The 11,174-nt window shown below is 36.8% G+C and overlaps 2 protein-coding genes across 3 annotated transcripts in view; one reads left to right on the plus strand and one right to left on the minus strand.

Annotated features, from left to right (window-relative positions):
• Positions 1-1,613, minus strand: LOC115220852 (39S ribosomal protein L28, mitochondrial). The gene has a single exon (XM_029791030.2). It carries the CDS (start codon positions 1,243-1,245, stop codon positions 460-462), a length of 786 nt encoding a protein of 261 aa, XP_029646890.1. The 5' UTR covers positions 1,246-1,613; the 3' UTR covers positions 1-459.
• Positions 1,614-3,008: 1,395 nt separating this feature from the next.
• LOC115220853 overlaps positions 3,009-11,174 on the plus strand; it is a 27,117-nt gene continuing 18,951 nt past the window's right edge. Inside the window, exon 1 of one of the 2 annotated variants that reach the window (XM_029791031.2) lies at positions 3,009-3,210. The gene's annotated coding sequence lies outside the window, so the exon portion shown is untranslated. Of the gene's footprint in view, positions 3,211-3,440; positions 3,758-11,174 lie in introns of those variants that run through there. The other variant, XM_036510276.1, reaches the window with a different exon arrangement.

Here is an 11,174-nt window from a genome sequence, read left to right on the forward strand (position 1 = left end):
GAAATTATTATAAAAACAACAGATTTATCTTCTTTACAAACTGGATTTGGGTTTTCTCGCTTTTACTGTCCTTAATTCAAATTGGTCCATTGATTGAGCTTCGACTGTCCTAAACTACAATTCGTTTCGTGGTGGGTCATCCACGTGTGGAAATAACCAAAACAGATGCTGGGGCCCAGCTGGGCTTTGCTGTTATATGCCGAGAAGTTTGGATAGTTTTTAATTAAGCGGGTGGCTCTCAATTTAGGATGTTAATGGTGTTGAATGAAGAATATGAAAGGTGTAGAAGCTCCGAGTGACCAACGTCCAGTTGACTGATTCTCTGTATTTCGAAGACATTTACAAGATTGCAACTGTCGGCTTTTTTGGTTGAATTTAGGACATTAAAGCGAGGACACCCTTGTGTTTTTTGTTATGTTATGTGTGTGTTTGTAACGAATTAATATGGTAAAAGAATCCTCAAGTATCTGTTTTAAAAGGGTTCAATTTAGAGAGGAGAGATGATTCCGGCGGTTTACTGCTAGGCTCTTCGAGTGTGGTAGTTTTTAATTTCTCTATAAGTTCTTTTGTGTATAACTCCTTTAGGGGAACGATGGGGTTTTCAGCTTTGCGTAAAAAGTTCGCTTTTTTCAAAGCTTCCTTCACTGAAAGACCGACCCATTCGGCTTCCTCTTCGGGGATGACAAATTCTTTATACCTCTCATAGATCTCCCCTTGTTTCTGCAAGTTGTCCTTCGCAAACGACCTCCTGGCAAGGGCGAGTAACATCTTTCTCTTTAGTCGCAGCCCCAGGTTCGAACTCAAGTCAACGGCGTGTGTTTTCAATATGTAATTATCGAAACCATAAACTTCATCTATCAACATCAAAGTTCTCTGGGTGACTGTTATTTCGAACCATTTCTCCAAGATTTCGCTGTACAGTGCCCTCTTCTCCAGATGTGGACGCCAGAGAAAAGGGGTTTTGGTCGAAGTCCGCCGCTTCTTCCTCAGTCCATACACCAATCCTTCGCCGCCCCACAAACCAGCATCACTTTGCTCGGGATATATCACAGGTAAAGGAAAATTATTAACAACCTTCAGTTTTTTACCATTAATTTTAGGGTTACTGATGTATTCTTCTGCTGGCTTCCAGTGGACTGGTGTGGGTTCTTTTGCATTAAATTCTTGACACCAACGTTTATAATATTCTGGTAGAAGGGCGTCAATTTCTTTAGTCCATCGGAAAAACTTGCGGTAACGAATCATGATTTAACATAAAGCAGAGTTTCCAGGTTCAGAGAGCAATTATTATATTCTGCTTCTCTTAGGAATGTATTCGCTTATTCCGGAACTTAATTACACCGCATCATAATACAATAGAAATTATTTCCCTTTAAACCGGAACTTACATAAGCAAACTATTCGCTTATTCCAGAATAAACCTAGTAAATCATTGTCTTATTTAAATAAAAGGTATTACTCTAATTTCCTGAAACTTAAATAATAGAAATAACCGAAGTAGGGTTTAAATTTTGCTTCGCTTTGCTTTTGTTCAAGTAATTTATTTTTCTCACGAAGGTCAAAATAACCCCCCTCTCTCCTTTCTGTACTTGACTCATCCACTCTCCTCTCTCACCTCTTATTCCCGAACGAGAATATAATCGTCGGTGTAAATCATTATTTTATTTAAACCTCCACTAATTTTCATATTTAAATTTCATTAATTTACATATAATTTACAGTATAATTGACATATTATAAAAATAATAACTTGAATAGAGGAAATTGAGTCCGTCTCATATAAATACAATTATTAGTCGTGATGAAAGTTACCGAAAGGAAAAAAAAAACTTTTAGCAATATTTTTTGTTTTCAAATAAAATTTTCCTTTAGAAAATGTGATGGCTTATTTCTATAAAATAATAAATGTTCTTTCGTTTATTCTACTAAATATTTCTTTTGTGTTTGTGTGTATAATACCCATTTATAGCGGTAAGAGCGGGGCAATATTTACAGAGGGATTTTCTACCGTTTTCTCTTCGATAACAAAGAGAGTTAGCTCCTCTTCGTCTTTAATTTTATTATTAATATTAATTATGTTCCGAGTTCGAATCACGCCGGGTTTACTAACATTATTTTTCATTCTTCGGGAGTCGATAAAATAAATACCAGTCATGTACTGGTGTCGAGTTTATCTGCAATACACTCACCCAAAAGCATGTGGTCTAATGTTTAGGTTAAAAACCACAATTATTATTATTTGTAACTTTTTCTGATACTAATGAATGAATAAGACAACTGCGCAGAATAAAATTAAATGTCCAGAAAAAAATACGATTATCATTATTATTTTTAAATAATATTTGTATAATAAAGTATTAAATTTATAAATCATGACTTCGGTTATACAGTATACTTTATATATTTTTCTTTTGTTCGAGGTAGCTACTTTTAGGGTGACTCGTGTTATGGAACTTCTGTTACATTAAAGAAATGTTTCGAATCCCTTGTTTCTCCTATATTAAAAGACCCATTATTTCACAATACACACACACACACACACACATATATATATATATATGTATATATATATATATATATATATATGTATGCAACTAAGGAATTAAATATGACATTCTTAAAGCAGAATTTTTTTCTCTCTAAATCTCATTTATTCTTTTACATGTCAATATCCAGGAATATCCACACGTCGAATATATAATGCTATATAAACCTAATAACAAACACATACGCGTACACGCCTATGCGTATATTTTTATCTGTATTTGAGTATTTGTGAGTATGTATGTGTGTGTGTGTATTTGTGTAGCTATGTATGTAGTTGTTTGTGTGTCTGTGTGTATGTGTATGTATTTGTGTGTATTTGTATGTGTGTATGTATTTGTGTGTGTGTGTGTATGTATTTGTGTGTCTGTGTATGTGTATGTATTTGTGTGTGTGTTTGTTTGTGTGTATGTATTTGTGTGTATGTGTATGTATTTGTGTATGTGTGTGTGTGTGTGTGTGCGCGCGGCTTAATTTACTCTTTAAACATGGCTGCCCCCATCCAGCTGTTTCTGTGTCTCGGTGTTGGCAAAATATTTATTCGGTTGTTATAATAATAACAACAATAATTGCCATCATTTCCATAACCTTGTACCCTACCGGCTTAACTTACCCTCTACATTCAGCTAACACAAATCGACATTGTCATAAAATCCATTATTACAGGTATGGTCATTCCTTTATCTAAACTGTTTATATTAACCACTTTATATTATGTTTTAAAAATCAATTATCGGCTTTTGTATTAATTGTGGCTTTATTTAGCTTAGACACGAAACCTGGTCGTTAGAACAGATTCTTTAAAATTTTCGAGTGGATTTTGCTGTATATTACTGGTTTCTATTTGATCGATCCCAGACGGATTTCACGTAGAATCGTAGAGGCGAAATTATATGATATTCAAACCATTCAACTCCAGCACCCGTGTCAGCCTGGAATAACGATTTCTAGCATCGGAACAAGGCCATGGAGTTTCTATGAGGTGGATTCATATGGTCGTATTATATCAGCAGCACCGAAACTTGACTGGTACCTCATTCCATCGGCCCCGGAAGGATGACAATCAATGTCGACTTTGGTAGGAGTTGAACTTGGGACGTCGAGAAACGAAACTAAAATGCTACGAGGGTACATGACAAGGACAAATTTCAAAGACGTGAAAGTTTCTACATTGACTCGAATATGAGAATGAGAAAACAGACATACAAAAAGTGTCAGTATCATTTTTAATATTGTTATACAAAAATTCAAAACAATCTATTTGACATTTCCTTTCACTTTAAACCAACAATCATTTCCTGGCGAATCGGTTTCGATTCTTTATTGAATTAGTTTCACTTCTCTTCGGTATCCTGACGTCACTAATGTCATTGGAAAAGGCATGAACGTCGCACCGTCTTATTTCATTAATTAAAAGAAACAAATATATATTTTATTTTATCTTTTCATACTTTCTAACTATGATATTACGAAAATTACGTATGTCATATATAAAATAAATAGATAAGCAGGTTAGTCCTGTTCTCTGACGCCAGACCACAATCAGAGGGAAACAAGGGAGTTGGAACTTCACTCTCCAATGATTACGCAATATATATATATGTGCGTGTCCGAGTGTATATATATATATATATATATATATATATATATATATATAGAAAATAGTAAAAAGTGAAAAAACTACAGAAGGCTTGTTTTAAACACCAACTTTCTCACCTATATACACACATAACAAAAGTAAAAGCAATTTGAATTTTTTTAATTATTAATTTTATTTTTTTATAATTCTGTCTGATGACTGGTGGCGTGTAACTAAAGCGATATTATTTTCCCTAGCCTTTGAAACTATCGTCTACGATTAAATACGACCCCACCCCCCAGTGTTCCTTCTAATTTTTCCCTTTGTGCGCAGAAATTTGCTTGTGTGCAAATTTTGTTTTTCTGTGCACACCTATTGCAACTAACCATCTTCAATTTCAAAAACTTCAATTTCATTTTGAAAAATCATGTGCGCGCACATTTTTTTTCTTTGTGCGCGCGCACAAGCGCACGGCTTAAAGAGGCCCCTGAGAACCCCTCCTTTCTGCATCCCTTCTACACAGACCAAGTAACTTTGAATTTAAACAGTGATGTGAATGAAATTATATAATAGATTTGTTTATGGTCTTTAACGTTTATGTAACTACACTAGAAGTTTATATTTGTATATATATATATCCCACGTCACTAATTAACATAGAAATATCTTAATTTAATTAAGAATTCTTGTTAATTATTATTGATTAGCATCTCAGCTCTAGGTTTAACTCACATGTTGGGGTCCCTAGTTGAAATATGCCCCTTACACCCCCACACACCTCTGTGTTATTGTTTCTGCGGATGTTCGTTCTGTCATTTCTGACCAAAAGTCATTCCATTATATAATGGCCAGAATAAACACAATTCCAGAAACTACACTTTTGAAATTTGATGTGAAACCGGTCAAGTGTATTCTTATATTTTAAAATGTAATTAAATTCTAATTAATTATAATATATTCTGTACATTTTCAACTTCATTTTTGCTATCCCCCTGGATTAATAACATATATAAATACATACATAGAGAGCGTGTCCTTATTTTTAATGCGCCTAGTTGTGATTTCAGAGAGATTTAGCTGCTCTTTCTAACCGTTTGAGCAACTATATAGAGGCTTTCTTCCTCTTTGGCTCCAGTAACAGACTTCAGTCAGTCGTATTTGATTGAGAAATACCTATGTTGTGAAATACCTGAGGTGTGATTTCAGAGCGATTAAAGACCAACTCATTTGGATCCAATGGGTACCAATTAAATACTGAGATGTCAATTTTATTAAATATCTCCCCTACACGATGAAAAAATGTGTGGCTTTGTCCCTCAATTATAATTCGGGATTCAGTAAAAAGAATTTCATCATCTCTCTCCGCCGCCAAGAATATCTGACTGAGCCGGGAACCATGTGGTTGGAAACCAGAAAGCAATGCGAGGAATTTTGTTTGTTTGTTTATTTATTTTTGCTTCCATCTCGTCAATACGAAAAATAAAAACAAAAAAAACTTTCGCGAAAGAAACCCAAAGCATTGAATAATAGCAAAAAAGAAATACATTGAACTCCAATATAATACATGAATGGTTCGTTTTGCGTTGTTCGTTTCGGTTTAAATTATTCTCTGTGTTCTGCCTCTTGTCTAATGAAAAAGTAGATGGTACATACCAGGAATATCTACCTGTCTGTTTGCCTGCCTGTATGTATGTATTTGCTGCATCAGAACCTCCCAAAACTAGACACCATTATATCTAAGCATTGTTCAAACCTAATTAGGCTACCTGTGAAGAAGATCAAACAATAACAAAGTAAGCGATCTTCACAAACTATGAAGTCACAAACACTTTCCAGTTTATATGAATCCAAGAACCCAGAATAACGAGACTAAACTATTTTAAAAACTCACATTATGAGAAAGAAAGAAAGAGAGAGAGAGGTTTGGTAATACAAACAGGATAGATAGATAGATAGATAGATAGATAGATAGATCCTAGATAGATAGATAGATAGAGAGATAGATCCTAGATAGATAGGTAGATAGATAGAGAGATATATGGATAGATAGATAGATAGATAAGACTTTAAAAAACATGAATTTATATTGATTTAATCGGCAGAAGTTACAAATTGACTCAAGATTTTATGTCACTAGTAATAAATAAATACATACATAGATACATACATATATATTAAAGGATGTTCCTGTTTGCTTATATATATTATATAATATATATATACAGGCGAATAGGAACGTTTTTTGTGATATTTTTGTAGCTTTAATAATAATAACGTCTCTCTCACATATATATGTATAATTATATTTATAAAATTGCGACATTGGGCGGTTTTCTTAACTATAAAAAATCCACTTTCACTTTCCTTGGTTGCATCATTTGGCGATCAGTCGATGATTTGGGACTAAGCGATTCTCCATATATATACTCATATACACATACCGTACATATGTAAATGTTTTTTTGTGTAGAGTTGTATATCAAAGCAATTTAACATTTTAAAACTTTTGGGCAAAATTTCGATATTAGTACGACGTCATTGAGCCACACTAACTTCCCTTATGACATAAAGGCTAAAACTGAAAAGGAGATTGAACGAAGCCTTCTCCTAGGTGACCGGTAATAAAGTCGCAATTTTGGCTAGGAAAAAAAGTCATAATTAATTTATGGGATCCGGACAAAACCCCTGTGACTTTTTTTTTTTTTTTTTTTACCTGGATTCGTCTCCTCACACCGAAACTCTTTAGACCAATACCGAACGAACGCCAACTTTTGTAAAGAGGAAGTTAATAGTGACTTTGAAGTTTCGGCTTCTTCGCCTTCATCGGACTGTCGAGGGTGGGCCAGAAGTCACGCCCAAAATAAGTTCGTTCCGGAATTGTCAAAGACATGCTGAAATTTTTCTAAGATTGAAAAAAAATAGATAAAATAATGATGAATACACACTTTCTTGTGCACGATGAATAAAAATGAAGATTAATAATGATAATATATAATAAAAATAAAATAATTATATATATATAGGAGTGGCTGTGTGGTAAGTAGCTTGCTAACCAACCACATGGTTCCGGGTTCAGTCCCACTGCGTGGCATCTTGGGCAAGTGTCTTCTACTATAGTCTCGGGCCGACCAAAGTCTTGTGAGTGGATTTGGTAGACGGAAACTGAAAGAAGCCTGTCGTATATATGTATATATATATATAAGTGTGTGTGTGTATATGTTTGTGTGTCTGTGTTTGTCCCCCTAGCATTGCTTGACAACCGATGCTGGTGTGTTTACGTCCCCGTCACTTAGCGGTTCGGCAAAAGAGACCGATAGAATAAGCACTGGGCTTACAAAGAATAAGTTCCGGGGTCGATTTGCTCGACTAAAGGCGGTGCTCCAGCATGGCCGCAGTCAAAATGACTGAAACAGGTAAAAGAGTATATATAATATACATAAAATGTCAAATGTTTTGGTAACTTTTGGCCCACTTTAAGGACTATATATATATATACACACACACACACACTCTTTTACTTGTTTCAGTCATTTGACTGTAGCCATGCTAGAGCACCGCCTTTTGTCGAACAAATCGACCCCAGGACTTATTCTTTGTAAGCCTAGTACTTATTGTATCGGTCTGTTTTGCCGAACGGATAGATTATGGGGACGTAGACGCACCAACACCGGTTGTCAAGCAGTGACACGGAGACAGACACAAAGACACACACATAAATATGTTTGTGTTTGTCTACCTATCACCGCTTGACAACCTGTGTTGGTGTGTTTACGTTTACGTAACTTAGCGGTTCTGCAAAAGAGACCGATAGAATAAGCACCAGGCTTTAAAAAATAAGCCCTGGGGTCGATTTGTTCAACTAAAAGGTGGTGCTCCAGCATAGCCGCAGTCACATGACTGAAACAAGTGTATGTGTGTATAGTTTTCATTTAACCCTGGGTCACTCTCAGGCCGACAGGTGGAATGATACATGGAGCAATCTGACGCTATTTGCAATGAATTACATAACAGAAATTGACTCTATTCTTAATTTGTATCCATGTAGTGGTGTTGTTGTTTTAGCCTCAGCTCAGCTCATGTAGCAAACCCCCTAGGGTCAAAGATGGTTCAAGCATGACCATATCGCCTTTAGGACAGCTTTATACAATGACTTTTCTAAGTTTTCATTTACTCTTTTACTTGTTTCAGTCAATTGAATGTAGCCATGCTGGAGCACCGCCTTTAGTTGAGCAAATCGACCCCGGGACTTATTCTTTGTAAGCCCAGTACTTATTCTATCGGTCTCTTTTGCCAAACCGCTAAGTGACAGGGACGTAAACACACCAGCATCGGTTGTCAAGCAATGCTAGAGGGACAAACATATACATACACATACATACATATATATACATATATACGACAGGCTTCTTTCAGTTTCCGTCTACCAAATCCACTCACAAGGCATTGGTCGGCCCGGGGCTATAGCAGAGACACTTGCCCAAGATGCCACACAGTGGGACTGAACCCAGAACCATGTGGTTGGCAGGCAAGCTACTTACCACACAGCCACTCCTGCGCCTATTTTATTTATTTTTTTTTGTTTTTTCTTAATTGGTAGTTTGTGATTTTTAAGAAGACTTGGCTGTGAATCTTCAGAATTGCTATGTAGAAAGTGGAAAGAAATATAATTATTATCACTATTGAATACTTTTTAAATTTCCACGGACATTTTTCAGCAGATATTTGTTTTAGCGTGGATATTTTTTACACTCCGCTCTATTCCTGTTTAACTTTTATTTTATCATAACCACCTCCAATGTTTTTTTTTAAATCTACTGATTTATATTTTTCAAACATCAGTGATGCAGAATTAGAAAGAAATATAATAATCACAATTTAAGTGGAATTCATTAAAATTTATTTTTCAAAGGCTCACAGTTAATTAATGAACTTGCCAAAACATCTGAGAGATCTCCTTGGATTAGTGGTGGATATCTTGAACATCTTGGCCCTGCTGTCCATGATCCCAGATGGATCTATATCATCATCATCATCATCATCATTTAACGTCCACTTTCCATGCTAGCATGGGTTGGACGATTCAACTGGGGTCTGGGAAGCCAGAGGCTGCACCAGGCCAGTCAGATCTGGCAGTGTTTCTACAGCAATTCAAGAGGGCAGCAGTATCAAACTCCTTTCACCAAAGGCCAATTGTGTAAGAATGGCCATTGAAAAGGCAATTTACACTGGCAGTGCTCCAGCATGGCCACAGCATTTGGGCTGAAACATATAAAAGAATACACAGAGTAAGCTTAGAGGATTTGCAGCTTCAGTACCTTTATACATATATTCTTACACGCACACACACACAAACACATTCATACATGTGTAATTTGAATCATATCCACATTATGCAAAGACTGCCTGACTGGCACCCGTGCCAGTGGCACGTAAAAAGCACCATTCAAGTGTGGTCGATGCCAGTGCCGCCTGACTGGCTCTCGTGGCAGGGCACATAAAAAGTACCCACTACACTCACGGAGTGGTTGGCATTTGGAAGGGCATCCAGCTGTAGAAACTTCGCCAGATCAGCTTGGTGCTGCCTTCTGGCCTACCAGTCCTCAGTCAAACCGTTCAACCCATGCCAGCATGGAAAGCAGACATTAAATGACAATGATGATGATGATGATTCATGGGTGTGTCCACTTTGTCAGATGTTCAATGATAGTGATTGTGTCCTTGAATATCTGACAAGGTGGACGTGTCCTACAATCCCCTGAAACCTTTAAGTAATGTGGAGCTGAGTCAGATTGTTATTAAATGCAAGTAACTCCAACTAAATGTATTGAGTGCTACTTTCATTTGTTCACTCACTCATATATCTGTGTGTGTTTGTATGGGAATGTATGTATATATATATATATATATATATTATATATATATATATATATATATATATATATATATATATATACACACGTGTGTGTATGCATCATCATTCATCATCTATTTAACCCATTCATGCCAAAATTTTTCTCGTGAATGAAATTGCCTGAAAAATCACAGAGACTATTATTTTGACCTAAATCATTCATCATTATCCTTTAACGTACGCTTTCCATGCTGGCATGGGTTGGACGATTTGATTGGGGACTGGTGAACCAGATGGTTGCACCAGGCTCCAATCTGATCTGGCAGAGTTTCTACAGCTGGATGCCCTTCCTAACGCCAACCACTCCGAGAGTGCAGTGGGTGCTTTTATGTGCCACCGGCATGAGGGCCAGTCTGGCGATACTGGAAATGGCCACGCTCGAAATGGTGTTTTTTACCTGCCACCTGCGCAGGAGTTATATATATATAGGTGCAGGCATGGCTGTGTGGTAAGTAGCTTGCTTATCAACCACATGGTTCCTGGTTCAGTCCCACTGTGTGGCACCTTGGGCAAGTGTCTTCTACTATAGCCTCAGGCCGACCAAAGCCTTGTGAGTGGATTTGGTAGATGGAAACTGAAAGAAGCCTATCATGTATGTGTGTGTGTGTGCATCTGTGTTTGTCCCCCCATCATTGCTTGACAACTGATGTTGGTGTGTTTACGTCCCCGTAACTTAGCAGTTCGGTAAAAGAGACCAATAGGATAAGTACTAGGCTGGCAAAGAATAAGTCCTGGAGTTAGTTTGTTTGACCAAAGGCGGTGCTCCAGCATGACCACAGTGTGACTGAAACAAATAAAAGAATACACACATACATACACCTTTTATTTCTTACTAGTTTCATTCAACAAGAGGCTGAGGCCATGCTGGAGCACTGCCTTTCAGTGAGTTTGCGTCTCTGTAATGTTCCTGGTGAAGTAGTGAGTTGGATGGAACTGCTCTTCTTCATACCTCCTGTCATGATGTGGCTTCATCTGATATCTCAAGTACAAAATTTGCCCAGAAGCTCTTTGAAGACCTCCATCTCCTCCTCACAAATCTCTGATTTTGCTCGGCAGGATGTTGAATAATTGTAGATGTGTGGTACTGAAAAACTCATCAGGCTTGCTCATTTGCATATTTCCAAGTGGAATGGTGAAGAC

Source organism: Octopus sinensis, linkage group LG17, assembly GCF_006345805.1.
Source record: "Octopus sinensis linkage group LG17, ASM634580v1, whole genome shotgun sequence".
Classification (NCBI taxonomy): domain Eukaryota; kingdom Metazoa; phylum Mollusca; class Cephalopoda; order Octopoda; family Octopodidae; genus Octopus; species Octopus sinensis.

Excerpts from the sequence above, each read along its gene's own strand:
- LOC115220852 (XM_029791030.2), bottom strand. The coding sequence starts at position 1,245 with ATGATTCGTTACCGCAAGTTTTTCCGATGGACTAAAGAAATTGACGCC.